Source organism: Acartia tonsa, chromosome 8, assembly GCF_053477335.1.
Source record: "Acartia tonsa isolate MP-2025a chromosome 8, ASM5347733v1, whole genome shotgun sequence".
In the NCBI taxonomy this organism is placed as follows: domain Eukaryota; kingdom Metazoa; phylum Arthropoda; class Copepoda; order Calanoida; family Acartiidae; genus Acartia; species Acartia tonsa.
This window is the reverse complement of record NC_137267.1, coordinates 53,401,083-53,425,605: the sequence shown is the minus strand read 5'-3', so window position 1 is coordinate 53,425,605 and position 24,523 is coordinate 53,401,083. Positions and strand designations below refer to the sequence as shown.

The window sequence follows — 24,523 nt, the reverse complement described above, 5'->3', positions numbered from 1 at the left end:
GGAATTGATAAAACACCTAAACCCTAATATATGTACAATACAACACAGTACAAATCTATCACTAATTAATAGTATCCAAAGAACTTGATAGAATGTTACCCAAGTGCATATTAATTTATTTATTTTGAATTTTAATTAGCAATGAAATTTTCAAATAAAATTTTTACTCATTAATAAAAATGCAAATAATACAAACTAAAATCTGTCTGAGGGAAACCCAACGATAGCTTTCTGACAGTTCAAATTACCAAAGTAAAAGATAAAAAAATTTTGGGAGAGAAAAAACTTCATTTTAACAAAAGCCATTAATATATAGGTTTATAAAAAGTTATGTTTTTTACTTTAAACTAGCTACCTGAATTTGATTCTATACTTTATCTACACACACACACACAGCTTTTTTATTAGCGTTTTATACGAACCAATGCGCCATCCCAAAACTGGTTTATTAGGCTAGAAATAGGCCTAGGCTTGAAATAGGCCTGAAATAATATTTTCCTACGTTTCCCATCCCTTATCCCTGAACAACACCCTCCCAAGAAATGCACTAAAACAAATTCTTTTAAGATCGAAATTAAAAGTCGAGGGTAGGCCTACTGGCTCAAATGCCCATATAGGCATCTAGGGGGCGTTGCAACTAATGATAATACTAGCACTATACCTGAAACTGAATCAGAAATACTGTGTTTTCTCATTGTGTGCATGGCGCCATTCTAATAATGATTATACTATACCTGAAGCTGAATCAGGAATACTGTGTTTTCTCATTGTTTTCATGACGCTATTCTAATAATGATAATACTATACCTGAAGCTGAATCAGGAATACTGTGTTTTCTCATTGTGTGCATGGCGCGCAAAGCGTTCAGTGCTCTATACCATCTAAACATTGGAAATAATTAAATTATATTTGTTTAAATATCAATCACAATTGTGACTTCTACCATACTGACTAAAAAAATCACAAACTTGAAGCTGATTTGCTTGAGGAATCATCACAAAAATAAGACTTGGATATGAAATAACAGCATAAAACATCAGATTTTTCATAAAACGCTCTGGCAGACAGACTGTCGTTCTAACTCATAAAAAAATAGTTCTTCATATTATCTTATTTGATGACGTCACTGATGCATTACCAAAAGACAGACCTTGAAACTTTATATGTTGTTACCTTCTTCTGGCGAGACATTTTCTCATCCATGTGGTTTCCAACTCAAATAAAACTTCTACATACACCCTACAAATATAGGAGTACAATTAAAATATACTTTTTTGTGAGCAGTTTAGTATCCTCCTAGTATTTATATCTAAATGTACGAATGTATGTGTCTCCATTAATATCATGTAAACGGTATACAAAAACAAATTGTGGTTTCTAACTCAAATAATACTTCTACATACACTCTACAAATATATAGATACCATTAGAATATACTTTTTAAAAGCGAAGCTTTTCTATAAGTAGGATAGGTTCGTCCAATCGTCCGTAACGGTTAGCATTTTTTGGTTAATTTAGACATGTTAGAATTATCCTATCGATTCCAAATTATAGGTACGAATTAGAAAGCATAGCAATTCTTTAATCGTTACCAGAAAGTCTGGACGTCCATTTTAAACATGCTGATCTTTTTTACTTTTTTGACAACAATTTTTTATGTGATATGATTACCCTGTCCATTTGATTTTTGGAATACTGATTCCTAGGACAACAAAGTACCTATAAATGTAATTATGTCCTTAAAAACTATCGTGTATTTAAGCAGTTTTGAAAAAAATATACTTAAAATTTAGTTGACACTTATGCAATTTATACTTTACAAGTTTTGCTATTCGATGAATGTCTTACAATTCCAGAGCTTCGCTTTTATGGATGTTATCATCCTTGTTTTATAATTAAATAAACATTTTTTTCAGTATTGCATCGATTAATTTCCGCTGTATTTGAACCGGTACTTGCCTATCTATGATAGACAATTTATATTATGCTAAAGACCCCCACGATAATATGGTATGTTAAGTAAATAATGTTTTGCTAAATAAATGTTATTTCTGTCTAATTAAAGATTTATATGACCTATATTGGGAGACCTTTGGTAAATATACTATAAATATATATAATAAAAAAATAACCAAAATAAATAATTAAATACCTACATATTTATAGAATGTACTATTTGAATACGACAATATCAAACCAGAGCAAAAAAATAATTAAAGGAAGCCAGCAAGAAATGCACCGCTCTAACTGCAGAAAGACCGCCACAAGTAGACCCAAATACTCCAAATTTGAAGCCTGAAGCTTCAATAACAAAAAAGTTATAGGCATTTAAAATGTTATTTTAGCTAGATGTTTTTTTTTCAGAAACATTTCTTGTAAAATACAGCCAGCTAGAAGCAAACTTTTAAGCATATTTGGGGCAAATAGTTAGGATACCAGTAACTGATAGCATTACTACAACTAAAACACCCTTTTTCACAGTCAAATCTTATAAGATCAACATTATGATATATTCCAGTAACTAGTATAATTATGTAAAAAAAAGTTCTCATAAACACCTGCACCAATAGTTCCACAAAGGAATATTTCTATACATGACAACTAATGGTTGAAGCGTTTGGACACTCAAATTAATGAACCAAAATAGAAAATTCAATAAAAGTCCCCAAAGTCATAGGCCAACGAATAAAATACGTTACAATAAATCTTTGGCGACTAGGCTAATAAACAGCCCATTGTCCCCTCCCTCCCTGAAGGATTGTTTCTTTACATCCACTACCTGTCTGAATCTAGCCAGGGGTGTTCTAGAGCCCTCTCAGCAGAAATATAAACTATACCTGTCCGAATCTAGCCAGGGGTGTTCTAGGGCCCTCTCAGCAGAAATATAAACTATACCTGTCCGAATCTAGCCAGGGGTGTTCTAGGGCCCTCTCAGCAAAAATATAAACTATACCTGTCTGAATCTAGCCAGGGGTGTTCTAGGGCCCTCTCAGCAGAAAGCCTGGCGGAGGGATCTTTTACCAACAACTGTGATATCAGAGATTTGGCCTGAAAAAGAAATATGTAAATTTTTCAACTCCTCGCCTAGTCTAATTTTTATATAAAAAAAGTAATTTGGATTATGGAAAGAAAACAAAGCAGCGGATTTCATCGTATTTTGCAATCAAATTATATGATAGATTTTTTGGCAGCGAAGTTACTCAATAATTTACTTTGTCTGTCAGTTAGTGGTTAGTGCGTAATGGAGAAATATGATTTTATCGGCTGCTATTGGAGTTATACAGCTGTAGATGACGCATTTCTGTTTATTATTGAAATAAAAAAGGTTCAAAGTCTGAACAAAGAATTTGTGTTCACATGAATAACATATACTGTATAATTATATAAAAGATACAATAAGCTTGAAAAGTACAGGCTGAAATTACCAGGGAAGCTTTTTATAGTGCCTAAAAAATGACGTCATACTGGCCTACCACTAGCCAATTAAAATGTATACTGGAATGCCATTGGTAATTTAGTATGTGCATTGGCCTATGATTAGTCATTTGTAATGTATGACGTCATTTTTTTGGTGGCACTGTAAACAGCTTCTTACCAGGTAAGGAAGCGCTGGAAAGTGTCATGTGTGACGTTATAAAAATATGTCTAAATCAATCTCTATTTTAGGATTTTCCTTTCCTTTGTCTCCTCTCATCTTTCCTTTTTAGACGAATTTTTATGACGTCATACATTACACATTCCAGCGCTTTCCAGGTAAGCTTACCTGTGGTGAGGTGTGGGTCATTTCTGGAACACTCAGATCATACTCACAGGACAGGGTGCGTGCTATGGTCCGACATCTACTACCTGTAATAGAACATCGCGTCATAACTAAATATGTTAAAAATGGTTCCTACTGCGGACATGTAAGGTGCGCAACATACAAAGGTACAGTAGAGGAAATGCCTTTGTCCATAAACAGGCGCAACTCATTACCATGCACAGTTAGAACCTCTCAGACAAAGGTCGTGCATTCAAAGAATTGATTGTCTGATGGATGTTATTTATCCTATTATCCACCTATTACACGCGGATGATGCGCTTTTATTCTCTAGATGATCACTTGTAATGAAAGCCGAGTTTTATAATTTACTTCCATTTGATTATTTTTTCTAAACTTTTCAATCAATAATTTTAATCTTAAGAAAGGGTACTATGGGTTCCAGGACAAACACAGGAGTCCCAAACGTCGGAGTGGACAAACGCAGGAGTGTTAAAATATTAATTTTATTATGTATTTTTATACAAATTAGGTTAGGTTAAGATATGAATGAACAAATAAGCCCCCCACAGGGGTTAGGCATTTAAAAAACCTATAAGATGGTCTAAAATAGGTTAGGTTAGGTTTAGTGTCCACTCTGACGTTTAGGACTCCTGCGTTTGTTGTAGGGCCGTACTATGTTTTCACTATTGGAAGTTGTTTTTATTTCAATCTCTCGTATTCATTCGAATCCGGTGGATAGGAACCGGTTCTCATCCACACGAAAAAACTATGTCTAACATCGTGTTATATGCAGCTTTCTACGAATATAAAAATGTACAATCATAAGATTAAAACCAGTTTTTTAGCCCGTGCCTTCGGCATCTCAGGGCTAAAAAAACTGGTTTTAATCTCATAATTGTACATTCTATATCCGCGGAAAGCGGTATATAATACGATGAAAGAAATAACTATTATCGTGTATTGTCTTTTCTCTTTGGATCTCAAATTAAATGTAAAATTTTCTATTAAAAAAAAACAAGAATGACAAGCAGAAGTAGTGATGCACAACAAAAAAAAACAAAGTGAATTTTAAAGTAGTATTCAGAAATCATTGATAAAATAAAATAGGAAACCACGTAAACTTATAAATAAATGTATGTCTTTTGAAGCCTTATACCGACAGAGACGTTACAAGTTAGAAATATACGACGAACAGACAAAGTTAACTATGGAGTAGCTTCTCGAATAAGAATCTGGATCAAAATCCATTGGCCATGTAGTCATTTTAATAAAATATATAACATATTATCACTCAAAAAAGAACTATTATATGAGATCGTTAACAATTTAACCTTTTTATACACAATAGAGTACACTGAAAGTTTATTTTTTATTTTATGAAGAATTAATTTGTTTGTATATCTTATCACTTTATCTTTTTTCCATCACGTCCGCATGGCTTTCAAACCGATTAATATCCACTGGATTAGAACCTGTTTTTTCGCCATACTGAAAAATCATGTCTAGCATCGCATTACAGATGATTTTCCACGAATATTAAAATATGTATAATAAAATAATACATTCGGCCCTTCAGGGCTAACAAAACTGGTTTAAATGTCATGTTTTTTTATTTTAATATCCGCGGAAAGGTGTCTATTATATTACTTATGCAATTCTGAATCTGCTAGTGTGATACATTTGCAGAAGTGATAAAACATCCACTTATTCATATCTGATCTACACAAAGAATTTATTTAAACTGATAATAACAAGTTTTTTTTATTTTCCAAAGGTTAAAGAATTGACATATTATATCTAGATAGTCCATATGACTCATTTTTCGTCAAACTTAAAAAGACTAATGAACAAGTTTTCTTTTTTTTACAATAGATTTAATCTAGAGACCTACTCTCTTAATCAGCCAACAGGAGAACATTAGAGTTACATTCCCAACATAACATTGGTTAAAATAGTGTACAGATTTTGGTAGGAAAGTGCAAATTTTTTTTCAATTTTGGGTCAAATGGACCATCTAGATATGTTATTTCTATTTATCATACTTTTAAATTAGCCCCTTCCCTATTGACCCGTCTCCTTTCTCCCAATTTTCTTTTAATTTCTAGGATATTTTTAGAGTTAAATATTAATGATCAATGGACGATAGATTATAGTTTATAGGTTAAGAGGTCCGATCTTATTATTTTGAAACCAACCAACCAATCAAAAGTAAATAAAATTAGTGATTTTATTAGCTAACGAATAAAATAATGCGTTTATGGGTAAAACTGAAATTAACAAGTCCAATATCCTTTCCAATACAATTAAATGGACAAAAAAGTGGTTTTTTTTACAAGCATCATGAAACTTTTTAGCGAAAAATACTGAATCATTAGTAATTTATAAGTTTATGCAATAAAGGTACTAAGAAAGAGAGGGAATGTCTGATTGAGCCAATAGGAGAATCGCATCGGAATTTACATTGGATCTCATTGGTTGAAATTATGTACACATTTTCCTACGAAGGCATGTTTTTTTTTCATTTCATACATACATAAAAGTCAGCTGTTAACAGTATATTTTCTTAGTAGAAAGCTTTGCGGAATCAGAATTAATTGCCCAAAAATTTCGTTTACAATTTGAAAGCTTGAAACAAAGTTGGATTCTTAAAAAAAAAGTTAGGCTGGCAACTCGCTGGTGAGGCAAAATTATTTTTGTGAAAAATCCTCCAAAGTCGAATAAAAAAATTTACAAAAATGAAATAAAATCTTAAGAGGGTTATTAACATATGATTTTGTTTAATTTTTGTAGATTTTTAATGTGCTTTTGGATGATTTTTCACAAAAATAATTTTGCCTCACTATCGAATAGCGAGTCTATCATTTTTTAAGAATCCACATCAGCTTGAGTCGAAAGTAAACAATACTTTTGTCTGCTAGGAATGTTCTCTCTTAGATTTGACGAAAAAAGGGTTCAGAATATTCTTCTACTCTTCTATTTCTATTGTTTATGCTAACTAGCAAGAATTCATTAACAGTTGTTCATTAAAGGTACGTAGGGCTTGGCAGCCGCACTGTATACCAATCATCTTTAGCAGGAAGGGAGGAGACATTGATCTGTAAACTTCACTGGTGCTTCAAAGTTTCAGAAACACGCTATAGTATTCGTTGGCTTAAATGTTAAATTTTGATTGGTTGGTTCCAAACTAGTATTGTTTTTGTTTTTTCTACCAAAGAAGAGGAAATTTTGTTGATAATCATTAAACGTGTTAGAATTTGGCAGTATGATTAATACAACATTTAGTTATACTGTCAAGAAAGAGTAGCAATTCTAGAATCGTCACCATAAAGTCTGTAGTCACATTTAACAAATGTTGATTTTGTAAACATTAGAAGAATGTTTTTATATCAACTGCTTTTTAAGTTCTGACACTCTATAAGTTTTAATGTTTGTTAGTACTACTATATAATGCTATTGCTTCGCTTTTATGGAGGTTTGATGTTCAATTAGATTTCAAGTAAAAATATGTAATTAAACCCCCGTATCAATACAATTTGCAGCAGCAGAAATTATGCGGATTTAGATACCTAATTAAAGTTTTAAATTCGTCGAAATAATTTGTGTTAACATAAAGTTTAAATTTTCAGTAAAAACACTCAGTTAGAACTTATAGGAAGGTAAAGGGAGGTAATTTTAGTATAAATCTCGTAATCAAGGAGTGTGACTGTAAAACATTTAAGAATCCTGTATTTAATCAGTTTAGTAAGAAATTTACTTACAATTTTGTTCAGACTTATACATTGATATTTTGCTGATTCAACAAATGACTCTACAAGTGCTAAGGTTCGTATGTTCTACCCATTCAGAGCTTCGCTTTTAAGGATGTTGTCATCCTTGTTTTTTCAGAGGTTTAAACCCTTGTAAAATGTACAGTAATTACATAATAAAATTGCTAAATATCAAACCTGAGTAGAATGGAGAAACTCCGCCAGAAACTAACATATAGGCTACAACTCCAGCCGCCCACATATCTAAATAGATAGATGGATATAACTTAAAAAGTAAAAAACTTTATTTAATTATGTCTGTATGTAAGTTATGTGTGTTTTATTTTGTGGCGCTACCATATTTAATGGTTTTTCCATAATATAGAATTATTATATTTCTTTAAAAATATCAAAAATGTTCCTTTTTCAATGAAAATACTAAAAAATAAAATTATCAGGGAAAACAGTTACTACATTTTAAGAATAAAATAATATTAATTACAAATTGACATTAGTCAAAAATAAAATATTTTGGTATTGTTTTTTTTTATTGGTTTGTTCATTAACATTTAGAAAATTTACCATTTGGTCTTAATATTGAAGGAAATAATATTTTCTCACAGTGCATTATCCTTCAAATGATGAAAAGTAATGTCAAATTTAAGACACATATTAGCTGTAAGGGAATATTTATCATAAAAAAATAATGATAAATTCATATAAGTACTTAAATAAGATTCGATTGATTAAAACTTTTAGACTTTCGGTTAAAAAAATGTATATTTGATTAAATGGTGTTAAATAAATCAATTAATTTATTATATACTTCTCTTTTAAGCTTATTCTTTTAGAAAGCTTCTCTAATATTGGATTCAATCAATCTTATTTTTTTTATCATAAAATATGTCTATGTCCCCTAATCTTGGTGAGAACATGAAAGAAGAAAAAAATGGTCACAATTTTCACCACTTAATTCAAATAGAAAAATGTTGGTACATTTTTTCCAACAAAAATGTTATAAGTAAAAATTTTAGGATTATTAAAAAATATAGTTGATGTAGTTAAAAGTGTAATTTCAACACGATATATTTTGAATATATTCATGTATTTATGATAAGAAAGTTTTTTGAATCTTTGCATTCATGAAGACTGTGATTCTTGTTTTATTGTGTTTTATTTTAACTGTCATTTAGTAGGACTGAACTGACCAGTAAAAGAGATCCATGTTAGCAAGCTAAAATGACGACACTTCTCCCCCTGTTATAATATCTACATTAGATCTTTTCATGAAAATACCCTTTCTCGAATTTCATTCTTCTGCTAACCTAAAAAGTTACTTTAGGTGCCTAGAAATACATGTACAAAATTTCAGCCCTTTATCTCTACTGGCGACCTAGCGCCAGGCATGTAAAATATCAACAGATAACGGTATCACGGCGGTTTTAACAATATCTCAGTAATGTGCAGGTTTTAAGCTCTTCTGCATATTTCAATTTAAACACATAAGGCCAAAGATATAATATCCAAAAAATCTTTTGTCAAAGTCTACTCTACACCTAGCGCCAGTCAGTTTTCTAAAATCATGCATTTTATACCTGTGAAAAATGAAATTACCAGCGCTAGGTGTAGAGTAGACTTTGACAAAAGATTTTTGGGATATCATATCTTAGGCCTTATGTGTTTAAGTTGAAATATGCAGAACACCTAAATTCACCTTCCAAGCCATTCTCTAAGCATTTTAATTTTATTTATGAAATAACGGGATTTCAAAACTGCCTTTTGAAAAGGCCTAAAAATATCTTTTTTTGTCCCTTTTTTCACTGTTTATAGTTACAACTTATTAAGATATTATTCTCAGTTAAAAAAAAAATGGCGCTTCCAGCACCAAAACCGGCAAAAACAGGCAGTTAAACTTCTGTACCCCTACTTAACCCCCTAACAGACCCCCCTACTATCTCGGCTCCTGTTACAGATAGAGACGTAAAACTTTTTTCTGGTAGTTCATGTGTATTTTTAGAGAAAATTATTTTTCTAGTCATAGCGGTCAGACCGCTTCTTATCCGCTTTTTAGCGGCCAGCTGCGGCTAATCGATTTACCGCCAAATTTGGTGGTTTCCTTTATTTGTCATTTTTTGGCGATGGTCAGAAAAAGTGTTTTTTTTGTTATGCAAAATAATAGCTCTTCTTAAAATTTGGTTTTCCTAGCTTTAAAATTGGCCGCTCTACAGCTTTTTTAATATTTAGCTGCTGGCTGCTAAAAAGCGGATAAGGAGCAGTCTAATCAGCTATGACTAGAAAAAGTAATTTTCTCTAAAAATACACATAAACCAACAGAAAAAAAGTTTTACGTCTCTATCTGTAACAGGAGCCGAGATAGAGGGAGGTCTGTTAGGGGGTTAAGTAGGGGTACAGAAGTTTAACTGCCTGTTTTTGCCAGTTTCGGTGCTGGAGGCGGCAATTTTTTTTTAACTGAAAATAATAACTTAAAAAGTTGTAACTATAAACAGATAAAAATATTATATAGCGCCGCCAACCACCATTTTACCGCCAATTTTGGCAGTATCCATTATTTGTCCTTTTTTGACGATGGTCAGAAAAGATATTTTTTTTTATAAAAAATAATAGTTTGTCATAAAATTTGGTTTTCTTAGCTTTAAAATTGGCCGCTCTACAGCTGTTTAACCCATTAGTGCCGAACCGGGCATTAAAACCCGGTTCCAGAAAATGTAAAAAAAAAACGGTTTCCGGCTTCATAATTGCATCATTCTCAGTACGAATCCCCCCTTTACTACCCTGGCTTTCATTTCCCCCTGGAGCAGGCAGTTTAGCTTACTTCCGTTTTCCAGTATAGCTCAACAAAATTTGAAAATCATGAAAATTCAAAATACCCCTTCTAACTTTTTTGTTTTTATAGTAAAGTCGCTGATTTTTTTCGTGAAATCTAATGTTTGACAAGTACATCTATTTGTGAATTCATTTTATTCAAATTATTATTTTTTATATGGTTTTTTTATCGTTTTATTACGCCCTATTATGACCTATATGACTTTTCAACCAATAAAAATAACAGTTTACGTCATTAGTAAGGGTTTAAGCCACCCTAATAACCCTAGTAATCTCTATATGTGTCACCCAATAGTTTGTCATGTACACTAATGTATGTACACTTTCAGGCCACCAGTCCACTGGAGAAGAACAACGGGTTGCCTGCGGCTCACTGCGGCAGACATTCTAATTTCGCGGTTGCTAACAGCAATTTAAAGATTTTCATTTTTTCAGACCGCTTAATTATAATGTCTGCCGGCTCTTTGGAAAACTAAGCTGTCCAGAATTAACATCCAGGTACAGCTTAGTTCTTCAAATTATTAACCTTTCCACCTTTCCCTATTAACAAATAATGTAATTGGGGGGAGGATAGGACAATAGCTTAGGCCGGGTGAAGTTTAGGTTTCCACCAAATTTCCCAAAATATAACTCTATTTGTTTAGGCCTAAACATCAAGATCTTCCAATATTTCCAGACTCCATTAAATGCCCTGAGGCCCCGCCTGGAGACCCTAACCGTACTCCCGTCCTGGCCCCCTGCACCCTTTGGATAACCTCTGGTGAGATTGTGATAATTTGATCCTTCCCTGCATTACAGACCCAGGTAGTTTATTATTGCAAAAGCTGCTCTATAACTAGCCAATCTGTAAGTCTTAAGCCTCAAGGGGGATACAGCATCCTTCCCGCACATTGATGTTTACAGACTGTTAATCCTGTACAGCTGCTGAGGTGCTTTACAACTAAGTGCCACCCACCCATAGGACAACTCCTTGTCCTCTTATTTAACAATAACTGTTAAGTAATCCAAACCTGTTTTTCTCCCTACCCATAGGACAACTCCTTGTCCTCTTATTTAACAATATAGCTGTTAAATAATCCGAACCTGTTTTCCCCCCTACCCCTTTTCATCTCCCTGATAGCTTGCGGTCCCTCCCATACTGCGCCATATTAAAGACAACAAAAATTCGGTGAAGGTTCTCCCCTCATCATTTATTTGTTGTAAAAACACAAAAATATAAAAACACCAAAAAAAATATAAGCTAAAGAGAGGTTATAATTTAAATAAATAAATTAACAACAGCATCCAGTGGTCAATGAAGGAGATTTTCCTCACTAAACCGCCCGGAGCAATTACACGCTCAAGGCATCACACCCTCTATCATCCATCTAACTCACACCCCACCCCTTCTCACACCAAACGTTCACAATCCGACTCTGCGACTGTTGCGAGTCGTCGGCCTAAAACCGTCAGAGTTTTAGCCAAAAAACATAAACTCAACACCCCGTTTGAATTACGCGCCAAAAAACTCCTTAAAACAAAAAAAGCGCTACTTCAACGGCAAAAACCGGTTGACCGCAACTCTAGGCCCGTCGTTTCCTCACGCAGGCCCAGCGTTAGTCGCACCCCCCCAGGCCAAAACAGCCACCACCGTAGCCCATCCCCGTCACCTATCCGAGGATTCCCTACACCCCCTGCAGCTCCCCAACTACTTGCAGCCCCCCACTTACCCTCCTCACCTGTTGATCCACTGGTAACTTTTCCCGTTATACATCCGTATAACGGCCTTTCACCACAAACCCCCACAACCCCTACAGATACTGAAGAGTTTGAGCTAGCCCCACAGCAACTAGATTGGGATAATTATTCCCCCATACCATCCTTCCAAAAATCAGCTTCAATTCTTGAAGAAGCTTTGGAACAACTCTATTCTGAAGATTTACAGAAAGAGGTTCAGGACGAGGTTTTTTATAACCCTGAACAGTTCCCATTACACGACCACCTCCCAGGCTCCGCTTATAACGCTTCCACATCGACACACAATATTAGTGTCGATCTATCTGCGCTTGTTACAGCACAAACCCCAACCATGACTGATGAGGCAACCAAACTCATCATCGAATGCGATGAGTGCATGATGATAGACGAAGACTGTCAGAGCATCATAAATAACCCTGACAGGTTTAGCATTGAAAAGCTAGACAATAGTCTATCATTGTTGGAAGAAAAAGCCTCGTCAATTCGCCACATCATAGCTTTCTTTCGCAACAGCCCAGACCCAAGGGTCACCGAAGCTGACATGAACAAAGCGTTACAGCTACGTATAGCCATGCGCTCAAAAATCGAGTTCATTCATGAACATCGTACATCACGTTTGAAAGCTCAACCGATTACGACAACTGCTGCTCCAGCAGTACCTCCCTCTACTTGCTCTGACGACTCGACTACCACTTCAGCAGTCGGATCCGAGGCAGGTACCTTACCATGTGATGGCCAAGTAATTGTGCCTCCAGCAGTTACGACTCAGGCCACAGCTGTTCCTGCTGCAACTATGCTCCAGCAAACAGCTCCCATCCCCAACCGCATAAATCCTACGACATACGCGGTAAAACAAGCAAGGGTAAAACAAAAAAGGGACCCCTTGCTTGTTGAGCTCAACGATCTCTGCGAAAAGTTTGGCGACCTTAAAACGACCGAAGTTAAGCAGTTAGGTCAGTTCAATAAACTTAATGCTCAATTCAAAGAGCTACTCGAAAAGGCACAGCGTTCCTTACAAAAAGCCAAAACGCTTTGTGAGGACGCGATGCTTACGGACATGGAGGAAGATGCGACAGCATTGGATGCCCAGTCCACCACGCTCGAAACTGAAATATCCAGCGTGGAATCATACGTTGAACGCTTGAGGGACCGTTTCGGAGTGCCTATCTCAGGACACTCTTTCAATCAGCGTTCTTCCAACATTCCTATCCCTCACTTTTCTGGGGCCAAAACAGATAAACTTGACCTCTTTACATTCCAAAAGAAGTTCCAGATTTATATCGACTCAATGCCGTCTATAGCAGAAGTCGAAGCATTGGAAATCCTGAAAGAAAACTGTCTCCAGGGCAATGCGCAGATGTTGTGCTCAGCCGAAAAATCTATTAAGGCTTGTATGAAGCAGCTGTCGTTCCACTACGGCAGCAAAACCAGCATCATAGCCAAACGTAAGGCTAAAATCATGGAACTGGGACCATGCCCTAAATACAACTGGGAACAGCAGATCACATGGATGGTAAAACTCCGTTCATTACTTGCTGATACCCAAGAATTTGCAAAAGAGAATGATGCAGAGCAAGCCTTGTACCACGGCAAAACGGACATCGCCAACTCTGTACTGAACCTTCTTAAAGGGGACTACTTTAAGGAGATGTCTAAAAAATTCCTGCTTAGCGCAGACGAAAATGGGGAGGAAGATGGCCAGTACTGCTATGAGCAACTTCTCCTCTTCTTGGATTGCGAACTACGTCAGCTCCAATACCAACTTAACCAGCATGAAGGAGCATCCCTCCATACTGGTACCGCATCCTCTGGTGGTAACAATACCAACTTGAGCAGCGGTAACTCCGGCAATAGACAGTCCAACCAGACTGGTAACAACCCTGGTCAGAAAAACTCGAACCGGAGTAAACCAGCCTCTCAAACTTACACGGCCTCCACTTTCTCGGCCTCAGAGGACCCAAAACAACGCCCTAAAGGCAGGGCCTCTAATAAGTCCGCTAAGACACCCATTCCACTTTTAACATACACAGGCGCTGCTTCTAAGCCTGTACCAACTGGTTGCGCGCTTTGTCAGAACATACACACATATTTGTTCCAATGCCAGGTGTACATCAATACACCACATAAGGAGAAACGTCAACTCCATGGCAAGACAAAAGCCTGTCACAGGTGCCTCAGAATGGACGCCAGCGTCAATTTCGACAATATTGACGAATGGTGGAACAACCACAAAAATGACTGTCGCACCACCTTTTACTGTCAAGCTGACAATTGCCAGTACGCATCTGCTCATCGCGTGCAAAAGCATATCCTCGCCTGCTCTATTCATGTCGAGCAGAATAAAAAGAGGTTAGACGATTTCCGCAAGTCATTGCCCAAGGATGTTCCTATAACATCTGGCAACCTTCTGTTCATGGATAATATTACCATGAATCTCCAAACCTCTGACACCACACCTGACGTTTCCAACCCCAACACCTTCCCTGATGTTGCTGCCCCAGGCATCTTCATGTGCCAAAACGTCCCTGATCTTTCCGGCAATCCGCTGTTTGTCTTTTACGACAGCGGTTGTGGTACAGCCGCAGTTTCAGCTTCTGCAGCGGCTAGACTAGATGCCACAGAACACAGACCTGGACCCACCCTCATGAACGTAGCAGGTGGTAAAGTCGTCCATCTTCCCTATGGCAGTGACAAGTTCACACTGCCATTAGTCGACAGTGCCATGTCCGCAACTATAATTGCTGCAAAAATGGACACGCTGACGGCTCCATTTCCTCGTTGGGACCTCAAGGAGCCTTATGGTGACCTTGTAAATCATTACAAAGGCCACGAGCTCCTCCCTACCATACCAGATGTCATTGGCGGAGGCCAAGTCGACATAATCCTGGGAATCAAGTACAATTACTTGTTCCCAATGCGCATCTGCTCATTGCCCTGTGGTTTATCTTTATACAGAAGCCCGCTTAAGGGTATCGACGGCCACACAGGTGTACTTGGTGGCCCCCACAAGGCTTGGGCTAAAGCAGCCGAGACTGTAAACTTTGTTGGTGCTGCTCTCTTCTTCACCAACGAGCTGTCTGCCTACCGCTATACCACTGAAACACTTCTGAACAGTGGCAGGAATTGGTGCGCGGATGACTCCAAAACCGACACCTTTCCGTATCTCTGTCCAATCACTGTTGAGGAAACAACAGACGAGGACGCTTCGCTGGATGTTCATACATACAGCACCAATATTCAACACGTCAAACGACATGAACGCAAGTATCTTGAGAGTGAAGACATAGGCACTCAAGCACCTTACCGTTGCATAGCATGCCGTGGCTGCAATGACTGCAAAAACGGAGACATTCTGGAGGCAACTTCTCTGAAAGAAGAGGCCGAACAACTCCTAATAAAAAAGTCCGTCAAGTTCTTACCTGACGAACGCCGGATCGTAGCATCTCTTCCCTTCATTGCTGATCCGGTTAAGGAGTTACAACCAAACAAAAACAGGGCCCTCAAAGTTCTGGAGTCCCAGCTGCGAAAATTGCAGAAGGATCCAGAGGCCAAACTACAAGTTATGGCGTCACATGACAAACTAGCATTGAATGGCTATTCATGTGACATTGATGACCTATCCCCTGAGGAACGCGCCCTTGTAGACAATCTGCCAGGAGAATACTACCTCCCTTGGCGATTCGTCACTAAAGAAAACTCTCTTTCCACTCCAGTCAGGGTTGTATTTGACGCTTCTGCGACAACCTCGTCAGGTAAAAGTCTGAACGACGTCCTAGCAAAGGGCACAAACAGACTCGAAAAAATCTTAGCTCTGGACATCAATTTCAGAGCAGGTCCACATGCTTTCGCATGCGACATACGGATGGCATACAATCAGATTAAGTTGGATCCATCTGATTTCCGCTGGCACAAGTACTTGTGGGTTGATAGCCTTGCCCCTGGTGGCACCATCAGAACGCGCATCATGCGCACCATCATTTATGGGGTTAAACCTTCTGGCAACCAAACGGCAGAAGGTCTTGAACAGGTAGCTCAGTATGTCATGGACAACCATCCTGAACATACTGCAGGTGCCCAGGTTCTCAAAACCAAAACTTATGTTGATGATACTTCTGATTCAACAGACTCCGCAATTGAACTAGACAAAATCATTGCGGGAGTCAAATTCACTCTTGACTTAGCAGGCATGAGCGTCAAAAGCTTTGTCAAATCTTCAGCTGTACCTGAAGACACTGTGTCGAATGATGGCACACATGTTAGCTACCTCGGCTATCGATGGGCTCCACTTGCTGACACTCTCAGTTTGGACGTCAAACCTCTCTCGTTCGGTAAAACAAAACGAGGTAAAAGACCTCCACCAGTAGAAGGAAGTCTTGAAGAGGCTCTTCTACACAATTTCACAAAAAGAACAATCTTGTCGCAAGTTGCCTCTAACTTCGACCTTCTCGGACTCTGCACCCCCGTGACTGCTAAATTCAAAGCAGACTATCACGACCTCCTTTCTTACGCCACTGGTTGGGACGACGGTCTCCCAACCAAGTTGCTTCCCACATGGGTGACTAACATTGAAACGATGCAACAACTTGCGTCAGTTTCGTGCCCACGGTCCGTAATTCCGGCAAATTCTGAGCCCAAAGTTGATCTGTTAGTATCTGTTGATGCTAGTCAAAACATGGCAATCGTATGCGTGCATGTTAGGTCAATGTCTCTCACAGGCGAGGTCACTGTCCGACTAGCTGCTGCCAAATCAAAGATTGTAACTGGTAGCACAATTCCTCGAGCAGAGCTCAGGGCAGCTGTTGTAGGCACCATTCTCGCAACAACCGTTGCCAAAAATCTCAAAAACAAGGTAGAAAAAGTCACCTACTTCACAGACTCTTCCGTTGTGCTATCTTGGCTTCATCAAGATGCACGCCCTCTTTCTCTTGGCGTACGCAGCTGCGTCATCGAAATTCGCCGATTCTCTTCCCCAGACCAATGGCGACATGTTGAATCTGAAAACAACATAGCCGACTTGGGTACTCGTTTCCTCGCCACTATCAAGGATATCGATGCTAATTCTGAATGGCAAAACGGCAAACCCTGGATGTATCTTGATTACCAGGACATGCCAGCTCAATCCTTCCAAGATCTTAAACTATCAATGGAAGCGAAGCAGGCCGCTGCCCAAGAGGTCAGAATCCTCCACGGTGATACGAAATCACCTCAGGAAAGAACGGCAGAGATAACCAAGTTCTCGAATTATCTCTACCACCCGTGCAAACGGTCATGGCCCAAGTCTCTCCGTGTCATGGCCATTGTTCGAAAATTCTGCTTTTTCGACTTCAAATCGTACCGTAATTTGAAGGCCCCCCCTCATCCAAATCTTCGGGTCGTCCAACTTTCGGACGAAGAAATCCACAAGGCGGAGAATTACTACTTTAGACTCGCTACTAAAGAAGTGCTTAAGTTCTCCAACTCAAAGGCCCACGGCAACAATGTCGTCACTGACGATGGCATTGTCAAATACAATGGTCGTATTGTCGAGGGCACTAACATAGAAGACGTTGACAATATCATGCCTGATTTGTCTCCCCTACACTTCGTTAGACCGATAGTCGATCGGTATAGCTTAATAGCATACTCCGTTATGCTATACGCCCATCAAGAGCTTGCACTACACAGAAATGTAAACGCAACACTCTTAGAATCCAGGCACGTTGCCTACATTCTTAATGGCAGAGATCTCTCCAAAGAGATCAGAGCGGCTTGCCCACATTGTCGTAGGTTCAAGGCCAAGCTCCTAGAAGCTGAAATGGGACCAATCCATCAAAACAGATTGACCATTGCTCCCCCGTTCTACTACTGCCAACTTGACCTAATGGGTCCGTTCTTAGCTCACTGTGAACATAACCACAGATCCACAGTCAAGGTTTGGGGTCTAGTTTGTAGAGACCCAGCCTCATCCGCAACGGCTTGTTATGCTATGACGAAGTATAACACAGACGCTTTTCTTCAAGCTTTCCAACGATTCGTTCATCGTTATTGCTACCCTAAAAAGGTCTTCATCGACCCAGGTGCACAGCTCATCAAGGGCGTAGCAAAATCAGAGTTCTCCATGGCTGACATCACTAAAACGCTCAATGGAAAAAGCTGCAGCATAGAGTACGAGATCGGTCCCACTGCTGCCCACAATTATCAAGGTTGCGTGGAACGCTCAATCAAAGAGATCAAAACTTTGTTCCATGCAACATTCAACGGTCTCAAGCTGGACGTCATGTCCTTTGAGACCGCCTTTTCATACATTGCCAATGAAATAAACAACATGCCAATATGCACGGTATCCAGAACGGAGGATATAGGTCACGCAGACCTTATCACGCCTAACCGTCTGATACACGGCAGGAATAACAGGTGTGCACCCACTGGACCAATGAGGGTAGAGCAACCATCCCGCCTATTGGAACAGATGGAACGCCTCTATCAATCATGGTGGCAGATCTGGCTGTATGAACGCCTTCCAGATTACATTCCAAGACCAAAGAAATTTGGCAAAACAGGTCCACAACCAAAAGAAATGGATATCGTTGTTTTCCTCCGGTCCCCAGATGAGTTGATTGGCGATCAACTCTGGCGCCTTGGCCAGGTCCTACACCTCATCACTTCTGATGATGGTATCGTCCGTCAGGTAATTATCCGTTGGCGGAAACACTGGAAGGAAGAATTTCATGAGACCAGAAGGAGTGTCCGGCACATCGCCATCCTGTTCTCCGAGGACGAGCTCGCACTAGTTGACCAAATCAGGTCCGCAGCCTCTAAGTGTGATGAGTCATACGCTTCAGAGCAAAAAACCTAATAAAACCGTTCCTGAAACGGGTTAACTCAATGCGTTGCAAATGAGTCACACCCGTTGAAACTTTGGCTGAACCTGCCATAGGCTGAATTTGCCGAAGATAACAATTAAACCTTACGGACACGCATTACGATGTTGTGCGTCTCCGATTTCAAATCCCCGACTAATAAAGGCTGTAGTTGCCGAAAAAATATAATTTAACCGACACGCATTACGATGTTATGCATGTCCAAAATTCAACTCTGCTATTAATAAAGGCTGTAAGTGCCGAAGATAAAAAACCCTACCTCATTACACTACATAATCCTGCACATTGATTTTAATAATGTCATTATTAAATATTCAATTACTACGAAAGAAAAATCCTGCTTAAAGGTTCACACTCCCTTTAATAACTTTAATAATCTCATTATTAAATGTTATCTTACAACAAGTAGATGCTGCCTAATGTCTTTAATAATCTTATTATTAAATGATTGATTACCCCAAGAAGTTTACCCCACTTACGAGGATTGATTCCAGCCGAAGAGAACCTGGATTAGTATTAATCATATATTGTAAATTTAAAATTGTTTACAAAATAGTTATTTATTTATTCATTTTAACCCATTGTAAACGATACGCCCCATAAAAAAAAAAAAAAAAAAAAACATTAAAGGCTATTGCTGCTGGGCGTATCGTTCTTCCTATCTTCTGTAAACTGCAGTGATCAACCCGCACCCCTATGTTCTTCTTTTTCTTGCCGGGAGTGTCATGTACACTAATGTATGTACACTTTCAGGCCACCAGTCCACTGGAGAAGAACAACGGGTTGCCTGCGGCTCACTGCGGCAGACATTCTAATTTCGCGGTTGCTAACAGCAATTTAAAGATTTTCATTTTTCAGACCGCTTAATTATAATGTCTGCCGGCTCTTTGGAAAACTAAGCTGTCCAGAATTAACATCCAGGTACAGCTTAGTTCTTCAAATTATTAACCTTTCCACCTTTCCCTATTAACAAATAATGTAATTGGGGGGAGGATAGGACAATAGCTTAGGCCGGGTGAAGTTTAGGTTTCCACCAAATTTCCCAAAATATAACTCTATTTGTTTAGGCCTAAACATCAAGATCTTCCAATATTTCCAGACTCCATTAAATGCCCTGAGGCCCCGCCTGGAGACCCTAACCGTACTCCCGTCCTGGCCCCCTGCACCCTTTGGATAACCTCTGGTGAGATTGTGATAATTTGATCCTTCCCTGCATTACAGACCCAGGTAGTTTATTATTGCAAAAGCTGCTCTATAACTAGCCAATCTGTAAGTCTTAAGCCTCAAGGGGGATACAGCATCCTTCCCGCACATAGTTTTATGCTCGTTTTCTGATATGTAACACCCAAATTTTATATGTTCTTTTTTTGTGTATGTCAGGTTTTAAAACTTCGAGCAACGGGTTTTTTTACCCGAAACGGCAGCCGAAACCGGCCGAAACACTAAATTTGAAATAAATCACTTTGTATATTACTTGTAGCCCTATAGATTACATGAGGTTGTGTAGTTTTCAATTTCAGATCGTATCAAAGTTCTAAAAAGTGTTCATCTCACTTTTGGCGTTCAAAAATTACATATTTCAATTTTTGGTCAAAATAACCGGGTTTTTACTACAAAACCGGGTTTTAATGCCGGCGGAAACCACCCAAAACAGGTAATAATGCCTGGTTGGTATTTATGGCCAGGCCGAACCGGGTTTTTTTGCAACTTTCCTGTGCACGCCACTAGAGCAAAACAAAAAAATTGCAATTCCGTTTTTACCATTATAAAGCTTCCCTGAGATTTTCAGCTCGATCGGCGTATAAAAGTGGTGCTCGGCACTAATGGGTTAATTATTTAGCGGCTGGCCGCTAAAAAGCAGATAAGGAGCAGTCTGATTGCTATGACTAGAAAAAGTAATTTTCTCTAAAAATACACATGAACCACCAAAAATAAGTTTTATGCCTGTATCTGTAACAGGAGCCGAGATAGAGGGGGGGTCTGTTAGGGGGTTATGTAGGGGTACAGAAGTTTTACTGCCTGTTTTGGCCGGTTTTGGTACTGGAAGCGCCAATTTTTTTTTAACTGAAATAATATCTTAATAAGTTGTAACTATAAACAGATAAAAATATTATTTAGCGCCGCCAACCGCCATTTTAGGCCAAAATTGGCGGTTTCCCTTATTTGTCGTTTTTCGGCGATGGTCAGAAAAGGTATTTTTTTGTTATAAAAAATAATAGTTCGTCATAAAATTTGGTTTTCTTAGCTTTAAAATTGGCTGCTCTACAGCAGTTTTAATATTTAGCGGCTGGCTGCTAAAAAGCGGATAAGGAGCGGTCTGACTGCTATGAATAGAAAAAGTAATTTTCTCTAAAAATACACATGAACCAGAAAAAAGTTTTACGTCTCTATCTGTAACAGGAGCCGAGATAGAGGGGGGGTCTGTTAGGGGGTTAAGTAGGGGTACAGAAGTTTAACTGCCTGTTTTTGCCGGTTTTGGTGCTGGAAGCGCCAATTTTTTTAAAACTTAGAATAATATCTTAATAAGTTGTAACTATAAACAGTGAAAAAAGGGACAAAAAAAGATATTTTTTAGGCCTTTTCAAAAGGCAGTTTTGAAATCCTGTTACTTCATAAAAAAAATTAAAATGCTTAGAGAATGGCTTGGAAGGTGAATTTAGGTGTTCTGCATATTTCAACTTAAACACATAAGGTCTAAGATATGATATCCCAAAATTCTTTTGTCAAAGTCTACTCTACACATAGCGCTGGTAATTTCATTTTTCACAGGTATAAAATGCATGATTTTAGAAAACTGACTGGCGCTAGGTGTAGAGTAGACTTTGACAAAAGATTTTTTGGATATGATATCTTTGGCCTTATGTGTTTAAATTGAAATATGCAGAAGAGCTTAAAACCTGCACATTACTGAGATATTGTTAAAACCGCCGTGCTACCGTTATCTGTTGATATTTTACATGCCTGGCGCTAGGTCGCCAGTAGAGATAAAGAGCTGAAATTTTGTATATGTATTTCTAGGCCCCTAAAGTAACTTTTTAGGTTAGCAGAAGAATGAAATTCGAGAAAGGGTATTTTCATGAAAAGATCTAATCTACATATATTATATAGTACACACCTCACCCGAAGGCGTGTTAGGTTAGAAGAAAACAACGCGGAAACGGTTTACACAGGATGTAATGGGATGGATGTAATAAACTAGCAGCTTTGCCCCAAGAGGTATAATTACACCTACGGAAAAAAGTGCGAATTAATCGCAATACCCAGAGGAAAAAAATATGAGTGAAGCGCAAATTTTCGCGAATTCGCAAAAATCGTAAAAAAAATTGGGGGGGATTTTTTGTTTTTTTGGGGGGTTGGGGGTGTCCCACCCCCCAAGAAATAGCCTAAAACCACCACAGGACCAGTAGGTATACTATGTAGAGTATAATCCGATCGGTTCAGTGGTTACCGAGATCTTAGAGGACGGACGGACAGACATCAAGTTACTTTGATTATTAACGTACTTTTGAAATTAACATATCATAATTTTTTAATATTTTATTCCAATTAATTGAATTTAGCAATATTAGTAAAATTCTAAAATATCTCTTAAATTCAAATGTTTTGAATTTAAAGAAGAAATTTTATACCAGGGAGAGAGGAGACATTGGGCTGTTTATTTAACTAGTCTCCGAAGTTTTTAAAAAAATATTTTCTTATTAGTTGGTTTAACAACGTTGGGGACTTTTATAAAATTTAGATGGGTTGGTTTAACAAGTAAAGTGTCCAAATGTTTCAATCCCTAATTGTAATCTACAGAAATCTACTGTGGTTTTCTGCATTATCAATTTATCGGCCATTGTCTTATCCCTTAGATCCCTGATTTATACACTAATGCAAGTTTCGAGATCTTAAAGGACAAAACAATGTATATCACCAATTATGATAAACAAAATTACCTGTAGAAGTTGTGACAGTTTCACAGTTGATAAGCTCAGGTGATATAAACTCTACTGTACCCTAAAAGATAAAGAGGGGTTATTTTTTTGTGTATTTTCTGTAGATTTTGGTGTAACCTTTTTATTCAAATGCTCTGCAGAAAATATACAAAAAGTACCCCCTTTAAATTAGAAAAGAAATGAACCCAACTTTTGTTAACTAGAGTTGTTTTGGTCGATTAGAATTCTTGGCGCAAACCGCTTTATTATCAAAGACGTTATAATTCGTATGAGTAATGTGAATTTCATGGCCCTAAACAGGCGCAACTCATTACCATACAAGCTGTTATGAATTCCAGACAAAGACTGTCTTGGGTTCTACTATACAGGCCTGACCCTTCCTTGTTATCAACCACTCCCAGAGGTATTAATTAGGCATAAAATGGGTGAATCTAACGGACGGGAATGGCTTAAACACAGACATCATATTACTTGAAGATACGGAAAGTGTCATGAGTGACGTCATAAAAATACGTATAAATCCCTCTCTTTTTTAGGGGTTTCCTTTCCCACTTCTTTTCTCATCCTCCCTTTTAGACGAATTATTATGACGTCACACATTACACTTACTTATCTAACAAGTATGACAACATCCATAAAAGCGAAGCACTGAAACGGTAGGACAAACGGAAATTATCATTTGTATAGTGTCAGAACTGAATAATCAGAATATAAATGTATAAGAGTCAAAGCAAAATTGTAAGTAAATTTGTTGAAAAACTGCTTGATTCAAGATAATGTTTATGGACATACTTACATTTTTGGGACTTGATTATAGAGTTGCTGCGCGTATAATATTGTAGTTTGTTGTCCCAGGAATCAGTATACGAAAAATCAGATCTATTGGATAATTAGATCACATAAAAATTTGTTGTTAAAAAAGTAAAAAAAATCAACATGTTTAAACTGGACGTACGGACATTCTGGTAATAATTATTAAGTTGCTACGCTTTTTAAATCGTACCTAACTACTAAAAGAATAACCATGCAAAGTTTGAAATCGATAGGACATGCCAATATTAACGAAAAAAGCTATCCGTTACGGACGGACGGACCGACCCTAATTATAGAAAAGCTTCGCTTTTAAAAATAAACTCTACCTTTATTCTACTAAACTTCAGTTCTTTCTCATCTTCTATTAGGTGAGCTTTACTAAAGTCTGAGATCTTCAACCCGTAATCATCCGTCTGAAAATAAATACAACTATTTGACTCTGGATTGCTGTATTATAAGTTACTATTGTTTTTTTTTAAATCAGGGAGGAAGGGGGCAATGCGCTGTTTATTACAATTGTTCCTAAAGACTTGGAGACTTTTATTGGTTTTTTTTATTGGCTGGTTCAAAAAGTTGAGTGTGCAAACGTTTCAACAAGTAATTGTAATCTACAGAAGGGTTATATTAGTTGGTCATCTTTGTAGATTTACTTCAATTTATCGGTCATTGGTTTTTGCCTTTAATTCCCCGAATTTACAAGCTGATATTTAAGAAAGGCTTTTTTTGTCTGGATTCCTTTAGGTTTTTAATTTCATATTTTATGTTTATCACATCGTATTATAGACAACTTTCCGCGGAAAATAAATGTTAAATCATAAGATT

At 37.7% G+C, this 24,523-nt stretch overlaps 2 protein-coding genes across 3 annotated transcripts in view; one reads left to right on the top strand and one right to left on the bottom strand.

Annotated features, from left to right (window-relative positions):
• Positions 1-754: 754 nt before the first annotated feature.
• Positions 755-24,523, bottom strand: part of LOC145326695 (myosin light chain kinase family member 4-like) — a 39,038-nt gene continuing 15,269 nt past the window's right edge. The window contains exons 6-12 of the mRNA XM_080170061.1: positions 24,028-24,114; positions 22,889-22,949; positions 7,708-7,773; positions 3,764-3,846; positions 2,954-3,048; positions 1,174-1,239; positions 755-881 (exon numbers count right to left, since the gene is read on the bottom strand). Of these exons, the coding sequence (XP_080026187.1) occupies positions 782-881; positions 1,174-1,239; positions 2,954-3,048; positions 3,764-3,846; positions 7,708-7,773; positions 22,889-22,949; positions 24,028-24,114 (558 nt within the window). The 3' untranslated portion in view covers positions 755-781. The remainder of the gene's footprint in view (positions 882-1,173; positions 1,240-2,953; positions 3,049-3,763; positions 3,847-7,707; positions 7,774-22,888; positions 22,950-24,027; positions 24,115-24,523) is intronic.
• LOC145327319 (uncharacterized) lies at positions 10,654-20,229 on the top strand. 2 transcript variants are annotated; one of them, XR_013882149.1, is made up of 2 exons: positions 10,654-11,157; positions 20,018-20,229. XR_013882149.1 is itself a non-coding variant. In XM_080170956.1 (2 exons), exon 1 carries the CDS (start codon positions 17,885-17,887, stop codon positions 18,923-18,925), a length of 1,041 nt encoding a protein of 346 aa, XP_080027082.1. In that variant the 5' UTR covers positions 17,868-17,884; the 3' UTR covers positions 18,926-19,871; positions 20,018-20,229. The 2 variants fall into 2 exon arrangements, 1 of the variants encoding a protein (XP_080027082.1); XM_080170956.1 differs by lacking the exon at positions 10,654-11,157 and adding an exon at positions 17,868-19,871.